The sequence below is a fragment of the Entelurus aequoreus genome, linkage group LG10 (genome assembly GCF_033978785.1).
Source record: "Entelurus aequoreus isolate RoL-2023_Sb linkage group LG10, RoL_Eaeq_v1.1, whole genome shotgun sequence".
Classification (NCBI taxonomy): domain Eukaryota; kingdom Metazoa; phylum Chordata; class Actinopteri; order Syngnathiformes; family Syngnathidae; genus Entelurus; species Entelurus aequoreus.
In genome coordinates, this window is record NC_084740.1 from 36,733,675 (window position 1) to 36,751,478 (window position 17,804).

Sequence of the window (17,804 nt, forward strand, 5' to 3'; positions counted from 1 at the left end):
CACACGTATGATGACGTCATGATCTATCTGCATGTGTGTGTGTGTGTTCTTGTATTTCTACCCTTCTTGAGACATCAACAAGGAAAAGTACCTTCCATATGAGGACCGGTGAACAAGTTAGGACCGAAATTATGGTCCCAATACGGAAAACCATTGCATCTAATAGAGAGCCAAATACTAGAGTCCGTGAATATTGTTCCAAAGTCAGGATATTTTGCTGATTTAATGTGCATACAAAAGTAAACATTGACAGGTGCAAAGGCAGCAATATATGATAAAACTAGCTAAAGAAGGACTTCCCTATTCATCCCTGAAAAAACCCGCCAGTGAACAGCTGATTTTACGACTTCCGGTGCTGACGTACGACAACCCGTGTCCCATACACTACCGTTCAAAAGTTTGGGGTCACATTGAAATGTCCTTATTTTTGAAGGAAAAGCACTGTACTTTTCAATGAAGATAACTTTGAACTAGTCTTAACTTTAAAGAAATACACTCTATACATTGCTAATGTGGTAAATGACTATTCTAGCTGCAAATGTCTGGTTTTTGGTGCAATATCTACATAGGTGTATAGAGGCCCATTTCCAGCAACTATCACTCCAGTGTTCTAATGGTACAATGTGTTTGCTCATTGGCTCAGAAGGCAAATTGATGATTAGAAAACCCTTGTGCAATCATGTTCACACATCTGAAAACAGTTTAGCTCGTTACAGAAGCTACAAAACTGACCTTCCTTTGAGCAGATTGAGTTTCTGGAGCATCACATTTGTGGGGTCAATTAAACGCTCAAAATGGCCAGAAAAAGAGAACTTCCATCTGAAACTCGACAGTCTATTCTTGTTCTTAGAAATGATGGCTATTAGCCAAAATTGTTTGGGTGATCCCAAACTTTTGAACGGTAGTGTATGTGACCATAGGATGAACAAATACACTTTAGTACTAAGACTATAGTGGCCATTAACAGTTAGCTTCTACAGCTGGGTTGCCCAAAGTGCGGCACAGGGGCCATCTGTGGTCCATGACTCGTTTGTCATCGGCCTTAAGCACATTACAATGTGGTAAATGGTAAATGGGTTGTACTTGTATAGCGCTTTTCTACCTTTTTAAGGAACTCAAAGCGCTTTGACACTATTTCCACATTCACCCATAACACACACACATTCACACAATCACACACTGATGGCGGGAGCTGCCATGCACGGCGCTAACCAGGCCCATCAGGAGCAAGGGTAAAGTGTCTTGCTCAAGGACACAACGAACGTGACTAGGATGGTAGAAGGTGGGGATTGAACCAGTAACCCTCAGATTGCTGGCACGGCCACTCTCCCAACTTCGCCACGCCGTCTCTCAAAATTTGGGTGGTCCTAAAAAGTTTTAGGACCACCTTTCACCTTTCAAATTGACTGTCTATCTGTGTTGGCCCTGCGATGAGGTGGCGACTTGTCCAGGGTGTACCCCGCCTTCCGCCCGATTGTAGCTGAGATAGGCTCCAGCGCCCCCCCGCGACCCCAAAGGGAATAAGCGGTAGAAAATGGATGGGATGGATGGATGTGTGTCGGTTTTATAAGTGCACCGCCTCTGGTCAACATATGAAATTACAAGTGTGTGTAAACATTTTAAGTGCTCCCCCTCCGGCCAACATAGGTAATAACAAGTGTGCGTGAGAAATTGAAATGCGCCCCCTTTGGCCAAAATTAATTTAAAAAAAATATATATATATATATCGAGACATACTGTAATAACTTGAAGAAAATAAAGAAGATTAAAAACCAATTACAAAAAAAAAAATTAACTAAAAGCTTACCTTTTTTATGTGATCTGCCTCAGTGGCCTTGTGGTTAAAGTGTCCACCCTGACATCGGTACGGTCGTGAGTTCAAACCCCAACCGAGTCATACCAAAGACTATAAAAATGGGACCCATTACCTCCCCGCTTGGCACTCAGCATCAACAGTTGAAATGGGGGTTAAATCACCAAAATGATTCCCGAGCGCGGCCACCGCTGCTGCTCAATGCTCCCCTCACCTCCCAGGGGGTGAACATGGGGATGGGTCAAATGCAGAGGATAATTTCACCACACCTAGTGTGTGTGTGACTATCAGTGGTACTTTAACTTTTATATTTGCATAGTATGTATATATTATTAATGTTGTAAATACAAATCTTTATATATCAAGAAAGGGTGGTCCTAAAGAGGTAGGCATTTTCTCATGTCTCAAGAAGAGTTTGTGTGTGTGTGTGTGTGTGTGTGTGTGTCCTGCCTGTTGTAGATGTTGTGCAGCCAGTCCAGCAGGGAGTAAATGTCGGTGATCTCCAGTTGTTGGTCGGTAATGGACTGCAGTCGCTTAGCAACCGCCTTGTGGTAGCTCTGCATGTACACCTGAGGGTTCATAGGTCATTAGCACTTAGTGTATAGATTGACACACCTGTGTTCCTACTTCCTGTCTCACCTGCAGGGCGCGGTACTCATCGGGGTAAATGGACACCACGTTCCTCTTGGCGGCCCCCAGGTCCTCCACCACGCGGACTCGAATGCGGTCCAGGTACCCCGCCAGCTCTCCAGCTGTGAACTCGGCTTTCTGGGGCAGGGAACTGTCGGCGGCATCCTCGACCGCCTCCTTCCAGCGCTGCTTCAGCTGCCGCGGTCTGGGCCCCGCCGCCGCCGCCTCGCTGCAGGCCCGGTCCCGATCAGTCTGCTCTTCCTGCTGCAGCACCTGCGCTCAAACACGCCTTAACACCTGGATGCCGTGGGGAGGGATGGCGAGGGGGTGGGGGGTCCTCACCTGAACCACCAGGCCCAGGTTGGGCCCGGCTGTGGGCGACCGCAGCGATTCCCTCACCACGGCCCACAGCTCCTTCTGCAGCTCCTCGTACAGCAGCTCCACGTCCTTCGCCTTCCTGCGGCCGCCATCTTTGACGCTCGGGCTGCACAGGTCCTCCGGCTGCGTGCCGCCGTCCGACCCATTACATTCCTGCTCCAGCTCCAGGATGTGAGTGTCGGCCAAGACGAGGTCCCGCTTCTTGACCAGCTGCAGGATCTCTAGAACTGAAGGACACAAGGACATTTGTGAAATTACTATTTAAATATTTTGTGTTTTATTTAGTGTTCTTGAATGTTCACAGCAGTTTATCACAAAAAGTATCTAGTTTATTTCTTGATTATTACATCTCCTATTTATGTTTCTTCTATTCCACATTTTAAAAAATTTAAATTCGAATTTGCAGTAAAAAAAATTGAATACATTCACCTTAATTGTTCCATATTTATTTTTTCTTGTATTCCACAAAAAAAATATTTATATTCAAATGATAAATTTAGAAACAAAAATTATCTCATTTAATTAACAGTATAAAAGACTTATTACATATTATATATTTTTTTCTTGATTTATTACCCTTCATTTTATTTTAAAGACTAAACTAAATAATCTATTTGTTTATTGGATTTTTGACATATACACTCTAGAAATACAATTAAACACGTCAAATGTTCTTTTTCTCCCCTAAACATGTAACCCACAAAAATTATACATAAAATAATAAAAAATTAATTAAAAAAAACAAAACATGCATCAGTCAAATAAGTACAGGCAAATATTGACATTAAGCCACAGACAATTGCAGTCCAGCCCTGTGATGAGGTGGCGACTTGTCCAGGGTGTACCCCGCCTTCCGCCCGATTGTAGCTGAGATAGACTCCAGCGCCCCCCGCATCGAAGGGAATAAGCGGTAGAAAATGGATGGATGGATGGGCAATTGCACTCCTGAATGTCTCCAACACGGTGCAGCAATACCCAAAAGCAGGCAAAAGCTCATCAATTATGTACCTTTCAATTACTGTTCAATTGAAAAATTATCTAATATAATTAAAATTAAAACCATGATTTTTATTTTTTTTAAATCCAAATTTTAAAATTTTTAGACAAATTTTGAAAAAGCTCTACTAGTATTAATAAACAGCATCAACAACATTTTTCTTCTTTCACAAACTTCTGCGTATCCACTAATGTTCTCTGGCGCCCCCCAGAGGACATGTACCAATTTATTTTATTTAAAGACAAACATAATGGACTTTACATAAAGGTATAAAACCTCAATTATTATAAAATATATTTTGGGGTTTTTTAAGCCACAAAACTTTTATTTAATATTCAAAGACAAATTTAGAGACAAAATAATCAAATTTAATTTACATGGGTGGATGGAATATAAAAACATTGTTAAAAAAAATACATCACATTTTAACACTTTTAGAAAAAGCCTTTCAACTATATCTTTTTTCCATTAAACAACATAAACAACATTTTTTTTTGTATTTATTTCACGACCCTCTGCATATCCACTAATGTTCCCCAGAGTAGACGTAGGACTTTATTTTATTCAAAGACGAGTTTAGAAACAACATAATCGACTTTAATTAAAAGTATAAAGCCTCAATTGTTGTAAGATACATTTTTCTTCTTTAAAGCCACAAAAATTGTATTTAACATTTTAAGACAAATTTAGAGATTAATAATCAAATTTAATTAATAGTACAAACCTTAACTATTATAATATATTTTTTCCACTTTAAAGCCACAAAAAAATTATTTAATAATTAAAGACAACTTTAGGGACAAAATAATCTAATTTAATCAACAGTATAAAACCTTAATTATTATAATATATTTTTTCCACTTTAAAGCCACAAAAAAAAAATTTAATAATTAAAGACAACTTTAGGGACAAAATAATCTAATTTAATCAACAGTATAAAACCTTAATTATTATATATTTTTTCTTCTTTAAAGTAGGGATGCAACAACTAATCGATTAAATAGATTAAAATCGATTATAAAAATAGTTGGCGATTAATTTAGTCGTCGATTCGTTGGATCTATGCTATGCGCATAGGTAATTTATTTTTATTTTTTTATTTTTTATAAACCTTTATTTATAAACTGCAACATGTACAAACAGCTGAGAAACAATAATCAAAATAAGTATGGTGCCAGTATGCTGGTTTTTTCCCAATAAAATACTGGAAAGGATAGAAATGTAGTTTGTCTCTTTTATCCGATTATTAATCAAAGTAATAATCGACAGATTAATCGATGATCAAATAAATCGTTAGTTGCAGCCCTACTTTAAAGCCACAACAATTGTATTCAACATTCAAAGACAAATTTAGAGATGAATAATCAAATTTAATTAATAGAACAAACCTTAGTTATTATAATACATTTTTTCCTCTTTAAAGCTACAAATCAAATCAACTTTATTTATAAAGCACATTTAAAAGCTACAAAAATTGTAGTTAGTATTCAAAGACAAATTTAGAGACACAATAATCCCATTTGTATCACATTTTAACAATTATAGACACATTTAGCAAAAGCCTTTCAAGCATTTATATTTACATTAAACAGCATAAACAACATGTTTCTTTTTCTATTTATTTTTACAAGCTTCTGCATCTCCACTAAAGTAACTTGGCGCCCCCCAGAGGAGGTGTACCACATACATTATTCTGGGAGGATCTATGGTCGAAGCAACGCAGTCACATCCGAGGTTGATTTACCTGAAATGTGTGTGTGTGTGTATGTGTGAGGATGTGCAGATGTTTGCCAGCCTCAGCGTCGACAGAGGAAGACAGGATGGCACACACACACACATACACACACACACACACACACACACACACACACACACACACACACACACACACGCGCGCGCGCGCGCGCACACACACAGAGAGGAAGAGCATCTCTAAACGGGAACAATGTGAGCACGACATGGCAGGCTTGAACTTCCCCACACATGCAGATGTTTAAATGTGGAATGCGGCGGTCCGCATTATCAAACCCACTTTCTATTCTCGTAAAGGGTCAAAGGTTGGCCTTACGGGGCCTTGAGAGTTCTGTGAGGTATTTAAGTCGGCGTCACTTTAAATGCGCTGGCAGACATCTCGGCTGCTGGCACAGGAAGTCAACAAGGATGCTTGATTGTGTTTGTTTCCATCACGGTGATGCCGAGCGTGTCAGTCAGTCGCTAACAGGGCGGGGCCACCGTAAGGCGATACAGCGACGCATCCGAGCCAGACGTCGACGTCGAGAAACACTGCTGATTTTGTTCAACTTCAGGAAATCTCTTCCAGCTGACTGGATGAGACCCCGCCCAGCTCCACCTTTTTCTTCATACCAACACGCCAACGCCATCTTTAAGTCGCCGTGTCACTGTGGAGCTGGCCAAAGCCGAGTCAGCAGTTCCTTTGACCGCCACGAGGGGTGCTCACCCTGCAGAGTGCGTGCACCAATTTGAATAATCATGCTGTCATTTTAGCGCTTTCTAGAAAAGATAAACATGTGTTCCGTAAAAATGTGCCAATGGGCTCGGTGCTAAAGTAGGGGTCTCCCGATACAACTTTTTCACTTTTGATACGATACCAATACTGGAGCCTTGAGTATTGGCCGATACCGATTGTGAGGAGGCGTGGCCTGCAGACCTGCAGAGAGGCGGGGTGCCGAGGCTCCGAGATCGGCGAAAGGTGCATAGATGGCCCACCTGGGCGCGTTTTGAGGGGGCTGGAGAAGTTGGAGTTGAGGGAGTGAGAGTGAGAGAGTCGTTGGTGGATGACGAGCACGCGCGAGGAAGGGCGAGACGGAGACGGAGACGAGGAAGGCTGAAAAGCGACTCGAAGAAAGAGATCGTCACAAAAGGCGAGAGCTGCTGAAAAGCAACCAGAGCAAACGGAGGTTTATTGAAAAATAAACAGAATCTCAAAACTGCCACGCCTGTCATGTCTCACATTGGTGGTCCGAGGAACCCGGAGTGAAGAGTCCTTCCACACCGATATTGATCCGACACAATATCAGCAGGAATCGTACATACTCGTATTATTTTGTAGTGTGGAATGTTATAAAAGGTTGGATCAAATGAAATGAATCAGACATAACAATGGTAGGTGCGAAAAATACTAACCTGGTTGAGGTTGACCGATGCAGACACGTTTGTTACTGGATCATTTCTGACACGCTTCTGCCGCAAAGACTTTGTATGTGTAAGTAATATGTTTGTTGTTTATATCGACAAGATAGGCCGCTACGTTGGTCAATGAAGGACACATTACACGCGTGTCTCGCTTGTGTGCTATTGTGCGCTGAGCTGTCGGGTAGCTGCTAGTGTAAATGACTTTGACTAAAATAGAAGAAAAGAGCAACCTTGTGAGTTTAACATTTAGATGTTAACTGGCTGTCCAGCTTTTGCGCGGGGGTTGTGCGTCAAAGTTTACAGCGGACATTTTACGTGCAAGTTGATATCATCCGATACTTGTTACACTGCAAAAAGTCAGTGTTCAAAGACAAGAAAACAAATACAAAAATGAGGGGTATTTTATTTGAACTAAGCAAAATGATCTGCCAATAGAACAAGAAAATTCGGCTTGTCAAGACTTTCCAAAACAAGTAAAATTAGCTAACCTCAATGAACCCGAAAACACCTTAAAATAAGTATATTCTCACTAATAACAAGTGCACTTTTCTTGGTAGGAAAAAAAAAATTGACCTTTTTGCTCAATATGTTGAAAAATATTTTTAAATTAAGTAAATGCTAGTGCCATTATCTTGACATAATGATATGCGCTCGGCATCATGATTTTTTTTTTCATGCTTGAAGAAATTATTACTTTAAAAAAGTATTTTTTTATTATTTTTAATTTTTTTTATTAAAAAAATAAATAAAATAAAAATAAATAAATAAAAATAAAAATAAATAAAAATACATAAAATAAAAAAGTAGTTTTATACTTGTGAGTGTTGATGACACAGTTTTGCAACACTTGATATTCTAGTTTCAAGCATGTTTTACTCAATATAGGTCATCAAATCTCAGCAACAAGCTGTAATATCTTACTGAGATCATTTTTAGGACCAGAACCCTTAAAACAAGTAAAACACTCTAACATAAAATCTGCTTAGTGAGAAGAATTATCTTATCAGACAGAAAATGAGCAAATATTACCCTTATTTGAGATATTTAATCTTACTTAGATTTCAGTTTTTGTAGCGTCCTTTCACTGATATCACACATATATACCACATCAATATCGGATCTGGACACCCTTGATTTTAGGTGTGAAACACAAACAACCTAAACAATAACGTTCCCAAACAAAATGACCAGGTGGGCCACGGTCCAAGCATTAGCATATTGCTACTGTACTTCAGGCTTGCGGTGGTCATTTAATTTTTTTGTTTTCAAAGGATAAAAACAACCCGAACGCAAGTGGGCAGAGTTAATTGCCCACTTTTTGAAGCGTTGCATCGCCACGTCAACCCTCAGGGGGAGGTAACGAGTCCATGTAGCGTTAAGCGGATGCTAACGCTAGCTACTGACAAAGTATGATATAAAGTTGCTCATTTTCACTTGTAGAAAACAAACTCTTCTTTCTTTTCTTTAGTTTATTTGGAACATGAACACACTTACAGCATCATACATCACACAATTTCATATAATTCACTTTACATCATGTCCGAAAAGGAGTAGGAAGAAGCAAAGCTTATTTAATCCTACCCCTTTCCCACTTCAGAGCATTTACTTCATTTACTGACCTTTTTATAATAGAATGACATCCGTGAATAAGTATATACAACAGTTTTGTAACATGTAATTAATTAATTCAGTCATTATTAACATATTGAGATGAAGTACTGTATATCTCATCCTCAACAAGGCCGAAAGTAACTCTCATAATTCTTCTTCTTTGTACTATTAATTTGAACAACCTCTTAAACTGGATCATATCAGTACAATGTTTAACTTCTTTACTTAATCCATTCCATAATTTAATTCCACATACTGATATGCTAAAGGTTCTAAGTGTTGTACATGCATATAAATGTTTTAAATGAGATTTTCCTCTAAGGTTCTATTTCTCCTCTTTAGTTGAGAAGAATTGTTGTACATTCTTTGGTAGCAGGTTATAGTTTGCTTTGTACATCATTTTAGCTGTTTGCAATTTTACCAAATCATCGAACTTTAATATTTTTGACTCAATAAATAAAGGGTTTGTATGTTCTCCATATCCAACATTATGTATCAGTCTATTTTATCTTTTTTGTATCACGGTTAACGAATATAGCGCACATTTGTAGTTATTTCCCCATATTTGTACACAATAACTCAGATATGGTAACACTAGCGAGCAGTAGAGAATATGAAGTGACTTGACTTCAATATTTGCCTATACTTATTTTCTGTGGGTTACTTGTTGGGGGCGTTTGACATGTTTGTTTTATCACTGTTAATCAAATATGTCGAAAAAACTCAATAAACAAATGTTTAAAAAAAACTAAGGAAAAAAAACTTGACATTTGGTAGTCTTTTGCTTGCACATTAGGGCCGTACAGGCGGTATGCTGCCCCCTGCTGCTGCAAGGTAAGGCCTGAGTACAATAGTCCGTCTCAAATAGTGGGACGGGCCCAAAGAATCACAGCCCTAAAAAGCAATGTTATAATAAATAAATGATAAATGGGTTATACTTGTATAGCGCTTTTCTACCTTCAAGGTACTCAAAGCGCTTTGACAGTATTTCCACATTCACCTATTCACACACACATTCATACACTGATGGCGGGAGCTGCCATGCAAGGCGCTAACCAGCAGCCATCAGGAGCAAGGGTGAAGTGTCTTGCCCAAGGACACAACGAATGTGACTAGGTTGGTAGAAGGTGGGGATTGAACCCCAGTAACCAGCAACCCTCCGATTGCTGACACGGCCACTCTACCAACTTCGCCACGCCGTCCCGTGTTAATAGAATTATTATTTTTTTGGAATTTGATCTATATTTCTTTGTTTTCTTTAATGTTACTAAAGATACAATGTTATACAGAGATGTACTTATAACAATTTTATTGACAAATTATACTATTTATAGTCATGGTGGAAAGTGGGGGATGAGAGAGCACAAAATATTGTCTTCTTCCTAGGACGGAGGTCAGCAACCCGCGGCTCTAGAGCCGTCTTTAGCGCCGCCCTAGTGGCTCCCTGGACCTCTTTCAGAGATGTGTGAAAATGGAAAAAGATGAAGAAAGAAATATATTTTTGTTTTAATATGGTTTTTGTAGGAGAACAAACATGACACAAACCTTCTTAATTGTTAGAAATCCCACTGTTTATGTTGTACCTGCTTCACTGGTGAGAGTATTTGGCAAGCACCGTTTTGTCCTACTAATTTCAGCGATCCTTGAACTCACCATAGTTTATTTACATGTACAACTTTCTCCAAAGCTGCCACAGAAAGACGTGTTTTATGCCGCTCCTTCTTTGTCTCATTTTGTCCACCAAACGTTTTATGCTGTGCGTGAATGCACAAAAGGTGAGCTTTGTTGATTTTATTAATTTGCTGGAGTGCTTATCGGGCATATTTGGTCACTGCATGACTGCAAGCTAATCAATGCTAACATGCTATTTAGGCTAGCTGTATGTACATATTGCATCATTATGCCTCGTTTGTAGGTATATTTGAGCTTATTTATTTTCCTTTACTTATGTCCTCTGTGTATTTAATTTATATTTGCATGTCTCGTGACACATTATCTGTATGTAATATTGGCTGCATTTCTCATAGTTGTTTGTGTGCCACGTTGTTCCAGACCACAGCAAACATTACCCAGCTTGTAAAGATTATAATAAATCCATTAGAAGAAGACATCCTGCCATTTCCTTAAACTTGGACACACACATCTATACTTTTGGCCATTTTGAGCCAGTAATTTCCAGAAGTTATCTCATCCTGTGAGAAGCCTCCATTTTACTAACGATTTCCAATGTTGCAAAAATGTGTAGAATAAAAATGAAATAAAACATTTCTGTCATTGAAGCTTTGCGTCAGCCTTTGATAGTAGGCTAATATAGCTAATATAGACACCTACATCATGTGTGGCCTTCAATATAACACTTATATAGGCAGATTTAGTTTTTTGTATTTTTGTTCCAATATGGCTCTTTCAACATTTTGGGTTGCCGACCCCTGTCCTAGGAGGTCGTAACGGAAAAGAACTGAGAAGCAGTGGTGTACAATAAGGAAAAAAAACATGGAATAAGAAGCTGAAGGTTGTGTCAAGGATAAAGCCCACCTGAGGAATGTCGCCGCGGGAAACAAAAGTGCTGAGTCAGAGCCGGCTCATGTTCACCCTCAAAGATGACCCTTCACACTTTTATATATGAATGTATATAGAAGGACTGTGTGTGAGAGAGAGAACTGTAGTGGCGTTGTTTGCATTGTAAGGTGAACTCGTCACATTCTTCTCTACCAAGACCACTTTTCTTCCACTACTAACCCTAAACGTTCACGACTGCACGGCAAAAACTGAAATCTAAGTAAGATTAAATATCTCAATTAAGGGTGATATTTGCTTATTTTCTGTCTGATAAGAAAATTCTTCTCACTAAGCAGATTTTATGTTAGAGTGTTTTACTTATTTTAAGTGTTTTGGTCCTAAATGATCTCAGTAAGATATTACAGCTTGTTGCTGAGATTTGATGACCTATATTGAATAAAACATGCTTGAAACTAGAATATCAACTGTTGCAAAGCTGTGTCATCAACACTCACATGTATAAAACTACTTTTTTATTTATTTATTTATATTAATTTTATTTTAATTTTATTCTATTTTATTTATTTATTTTTTTAATAAAAAAAAAATTAAAAATAATACAAATAATAAAAAACTACTTTTTTAAAGTAATCATTTCTTACTTCATTTTATGACCTATATTGATTAAAACATGCTTGAAACTAGAATATCAACTGTTGCAAAGCTGTGTAATCAACACTCACATGCATAAAACTACTTTTTTATTTATTTATTTATATTAATTTTATATTAATTTTATTTTAATTTCAATTTTATTCTATTTTATTTATTAATTTTTTTAATTAAATAAATAAATAAAAATAATACAAATAATAAAAAACTACTTTTTTAAAGTAATAATTTCTTACTTCATTTTATGACCTATATTGAGTAAAACATGCTTGAAACTAGAATATCAACTGTTGCAAAGCTGTGTCATCAACATTCGCACGTATAAAACTACTTTTTTAAAGTACTCATTTCTTATTTCAAGCATGAACAAAAAAAGTCATGATTTTGACACAATTGTGTCTCATAATTAAAACAGATGACAGCCAAATTGACTTTGCTGTTTTATTTTCAATGAAACAATAGAAAATACGTACTCATATAGTAGTAGAGTTGGCACAGTACAGTAAACTGACAGTTAATATTTAAACATTTAACATGTGACATTTCTAACAATTTTGAACAGAAATAGTTCATGCACATTCAGATAAATAAAAATAAAAATTTGGGCTGTTTATGTGCGCACTAATTGACTGAAAGAGCACGCACTCGGCGTGATGATGTCATGTTATCGATGGAAAAATGCATTTTTAGACAATAGGATTTGCCTGAGCGGCTAGGAGACCCCGAGAGTAACAAGCGGTTGCCTTGTTGCCTTTCCATTAAGAACAATACATTAGTTTTTAGTATAAGTTTGCTGGTTTCAAGAAATGTAATGCAGAGCGCATATCATTAAGTCAAGATAATGGCACTAGCATTTACTTAATTTAAGAATATTTTTCAACATCCATCCATCCATCCATCCATCCATTTTCTACCGCTTATTCAACATATAGAGCAAAAAGGTCTTTTTTTTTTCCTACCAAGAAAAGTGCACTTGTTATTAGTGAGAATATACTTATTTTAAAAGGTATTTTTGGGTTCATTGAGGTTAGTTAATTTTACTTGTTTTGGAAAGTCTTGACAAGCCAAATTTTCTTGTTCCATTTGGCAGATAATTTTGCTTAGTTCAAATAAAATAACCCAAATTTTTGTATTTTTTCTTTCTTGTTTTTGAACACTGACTTTTTGCAGAGCTCCGCATCTTGGGAGAACGATCCGCGCATAAACATGCGGCCCAAGCGTACCAAACTTAATAAATTATTGTGGCTACTAGGCATCTCCAAAAAAACAACAACAAAAGACAGCATAAGTCAATTCCAGGGTGTAATAAATAAATATATTTGTGTTTTTCATAGCTACCATTGTTCTCTGTTTGACTCCTTTCACTTGATCCAACCTTTTCTAACATTCCACACTACAAAATGTAGGGTCCCTGCTAAATTGGCCAATACTTAGGGATAGGTATCGTTTGAATTCGAACGATTCCGATTTCGATTCTTTGTTTCGATTCTCGATTCCTGACGATTCTCGATTCCGATTCTTTTAAGAGGCAGGGTCAAAAAAAAGTTTAGGATATTTTAAATGAGCTAGCTAACCTACAGTCTTTCTGAATGAAATAATCTGACATTCTCCATCAATTTTAATTCTATTAACTTTTTATGAACTTTACTATAAATTCCTCACAGGGCTGTTTTCAACTAGAATATAAATATCAAATCTATGAACTTGAATATAAATATTATAAATTATGAATACATTTTCCCAGGGGTACAATTTCCTCAAGAAAGCTTTATTTTTGAAAACCTCATGAAAACACATTTACACATAAGTGTATGATGCTGCAGGAAACCTCATGAAAACACATTTACACACACAAGTGTATGATGCTGCAGGTACTTAAAAATGTTACCGTGCTCCCACTGATGGGCTAACCTGGTGCAGAAAAGCAAATAAACAATAAGAAACAACTTGCAAAACCCAGTCCAGATTAGCAGCAGGTACAGTATAAAATCAGAGACAGTTTTTGTTTAGGAAAATAACCATATCCGCCTTCTCAGGCAGGATGCGTGAGCGTTCTGGACAGATAGTGTCTCCTGCTGTGGAAAATACACGTTCGCTGGGTGTGGAAGAAGCTTGAACGCATAAATAGGAGAAAGCGCGATCTGACAGCAAAGGATAAGTCTTTTGTTGGTTCCACCGGACCACCACCATGCAGCAGGGTCGTCAGACATAAGTATCGGTGGAACGTCCTGGTACATCTGCAGCTCTCTCTCCACTCGTTTCTTGATGGACATGGAGCTCTGTTATTTCGCGGTTATTTCATTTTTTTTTGTAAAGTAAACCCACACTTTCGACCGCCGACGCCCGCTATCCATGCTTGAGCTTGACTGACTCGCTCGGCTATGCTAACACTTCCGGCGGTGGGCGCTTCTTCGTTGGTGTTCAGCGGCTTCTTCTTCCGGTTCGGCGGACATATTTTTTTCCGGTCGACGGACTGGTATCGAAAATAGGAATCGAAATTTAAACTTTTGAACGATTCCGGGAGAATTGGAAAGTTAGTCCCGGTTCCAATCGATACTCGATACCCAACCCTACCAATACTCAAGGCTCCGGTATCAGTATCGTAAGTGAAAAAGTTGTATCGGGACAACCCTACAGTATTTAAAGCTAAAGAAAAAAACACATAATGAAAGACAGACAACATTGTTGTCAGCGAGATGTCATTAATTCCTCTTTAGAGCGGATTGTTAATGACTTGAAAATAACCTTGGGCTGTTTCACAAATGTGCAGAGAGCGTCGGAGTGCAGGAAGTCACTGAGTCACAGTAAAACTTTTATGGCAGCGCTGACCTCCGCCAAGGCGATGAAGGATGTGCTAATGATTGACCGTTCCTGTCGGGCCGAGTGAGGGGCCTCTTCCCAACACGCCGCCGCCCAGCACCTGTTACGCAACGCAGATGCGGCGACTCTGCGGAAACGGAGCAAGTGACATCACCATTGCAACCTTAAACTCAGAGCTTCTCCAGCATTTCCGTGTTTCCAAAACATGCTGACAATCACGTGGGCCGTTCCAACCAATCAGCGTCACTTGCTTGTTAAAACTCTCAAATAAACTTTTTTTTCCCCTTCAAAATCTGATAATACACGTAATATTTCAACTAAACAAAATGTGTCTAAGGCAACTTCATTTTATTTTTTCACATGATGAATTATTTGAGTAACAGGACTGAAAGTAACAGGGCTGAGTTTTTAGCATAGAATTGATTGATTGATTGAAGCTTTTATTAGTAGATTGCATAGTTCAGTACATATTCCGTACAATTGACCACTAAATGGTAACACCCGAATAAGTTTTTCAACTTGTTTAAGTCGGGGTCCACGGGATCCAGAGAATTAGCAAATAGCCCATTTATGCTAAAAGCAGTTGACACCAAGGGCCTGATCTACTAAGATCCAAATACAGTGGAACCTCAATTTACAAACCCCTCTATTTGCTAACTTTTCAATGTACAAACTTTTCGATGGCGCCAAATACGCATGTCTCTACCATGAATTGATTAAACAAGTTGAAAAACGTATTGGGGGGTTACCATTTAGTGGTCAATTGTACGGAATATGTACTGTACTGTGTAATCTACTAATAAAAGTCTCAATCGATCAATCAAAACTCTGTGCACGATCGCTTCACTCAGTTCGTGTCCCGCTGGCAGCCATTTTGTGCCTGCTCGTATCCAAGAGATTGAGGAAGCGGGCTTCGTACCACAGCAAGTTTTCGACTTTGATGAGAACGGACGTTCCTGGAAAAAGATGCCAACGCTAAGATTTATTTCACAGCGGAGGAGAAGGCTACCTCTCGTTCAGCGGCACCTCTTCCGAGAGCACACACACGGACCCTCCCCTAACCCCGTCCCCTGTTCTCCTTTTGTCAGCTCCTCCTTTGCCGATATTAATGTACCATAAGTGGATTTTACTTTTTAAATGATTATTATTGTAGCAATATGGTTGTTAAAATTAAGGATGTTTGTGATTTCTGATTATTTGTGAGGGCACCAAAGGGACTTTTGTGTATGTGCACATTTTGGCAGAGCAGAGCATACAGCACAGTTTAGCTTGTCGTTGTTGATGTTTTGGCTTGTTAATAAAGACATAGGTAATTCATCACCTCCTTGTTATGTTTATTTAATATACAGTAAAGTATAGCACTTTTTATTGTGTTAAAAGTAGAGATGTCCGATAATATCGGACTGCCGTTATTATCGGCCGATAAATGCTTTAAAATGTAATATCGGAAATTATCGGTTTCAAAATTATAGGTATCGGTTTCAAAAAGTAAAATTTATGAATTTTTAAAACGCCGCTGTGTACACGGACGTAGGGAGAAGTACAGAGCGCCAATAAACCTTAAAGGCACTTCCTTTGCATGCGGGCCCAGTCATATAATATCTACGGCTTTTCACACACACAAGTGAATGCAAGCATACTTGGTCAACAGCCATACAGGTCACACTGAGGGTGGCCGTATAAACAACTTTAACACTGTTACAAATATGCGCCACACTGTGAACCCACACCAAACAAGAATGACAAACACATTTCGGGAGAACACCCGCACCGTAACACAACATAAACACAACAGAACAAATACCCAGAACCCCTTGCAGCACTAACTCTTCCGGGACGCTACACCCCCCGCTACCCACTACCCCAAACCCCGCCCACCTCAACCTCCTCATGCTCTCTCAGGGAGAGCATGTCCCAAATTCCAAGCTGCTGTTTTGAGGCATGTTAAAAAAAATAATGCACTTTGTGTCTTCAATAACAAATATGGCTGTGCCATGTTGGCATTTTTTTCCATAACTTGAGTTGATTTATTTTGGAAAACCTTGTTACATTGTTTAATGCATCCAGCGGGGCATCACAACAAAATTAGGTATAATAATGTGTTAATTCCACGACTGTATTTATCGGTATCGGTTGATATCGGAATCGGTAATTAAGAGTTGGACAATATCGGAATATCGGATATAGGCAAAAAAGCCATTATCGGACATCTCTAGTTAAAAGTGTACAAACCTTCACTAAAATATGAACTTTTGTCGTGGCTAGAAACAATTATTCATATTTACATTGTTTCTTGCGGAGAAATTTGCTTCGCTATACAAACTTTCGATTTACAAACCTTGTTCAAGAACCAATTAAGCTGGTAAATCGAGGTTCCACTGTACCAGCAATAAACACCATGTGCAGACAATAAAAATGTGTGTAGTATTACTGGGCGTGTTGCGTGTGGTCTACTAAGACTGTGCGTGTAATTGAAATTTGCTGCAGACCGCCTTGTTTAAATGAGTTTGTTGCGTGTACTGTGCAGCTTTGAACGCGGGGGACACTCGATCATTCACGGCCCATTCATGTTGTCATGCCTATCTGTGGCGTTCTCAAGCATGCAGAAGACATGTACCACTTTTTTGGGGCATTTCAGAAGCAGGCTTGTGATGCATCTACACTGGAAAGCACTTTTTACATATATAACAAGACGTTTTGACATAGGAGATATGTTAATCATATATATTCTGTACCAAAAAACGTCATTTAGAGAAAAAGCACCGGCAGACACTAAAACGAATCAATTGAATTAATTTTAATCAGCCCCTTAAGTCATGCAGCAGCTATAAAATTATAAAATGATATTGCTGATTAGACAGTATTCCTACATTACCTCCCTGCTTGGCACTCAGCATCAAGGGTTGGAATTGGGGGTTAAATCACCAAAATGATTCCCGGGCGCAGCACCGCTGCTGCCCACTGCTCCCCTCACCTCCCAGGGGGTGAACAAGGGGATGGGTCAAATGCAGAGGACAAATTTCACCACACCTAGTGTGTGTGACAATCATTGGTACTTTAATTTAATTAAAATTAATATTTAAATTTTTGGTAGTCCATATGTTGACAAACACGTAGAATTGAGCTAAAGCCCAATCGCCTCCTTTTTCCCCAGCTGTGTGTGTAACTGTGTCAATTTGCACCTGCTTTTCAGGCGTGCTAAAGAAAGACGTAAAATAGCGTTTGCAGTTA

At 38.6% G+C, this 17,804-nt stretch overlaps 1 protein-coding gene across 4 annotated transcripts in view; it reads right to left on the reverse strand.

The window, feature by feature from the left end:
• Window positions 1–17,804, reverse strand: part of exoc3l2b (exocyst complex component 3-like 2b) — a 93,018-nt gene that overhangs the window by 12,490 nt on the left and 62,724 nt on the right. For all 4 annotated transcript variants that reach the window (XM_062060702.1, XM_062060701.1, XM_062060703.1 and 1 more), the window contains 3 exons: window positions 2,786–3,048; window positions 2,453–2,716; window positions 2,264–2,382 (listed from right to left, as the gene is read on the reverse strand). In XM_062060702.1, coding sequence (XP_061916686.1) covers window positions 2,264–2,382; window positions 2,453–2,716; window positions 2,786–3,048 — 646 coding nt within the window. The remainder of the gene's footprint in view (window positions 1–2,263; window positions 2,383–2,452; window positions 2,717–2,785; window positions 3,049–17,804) is intronic.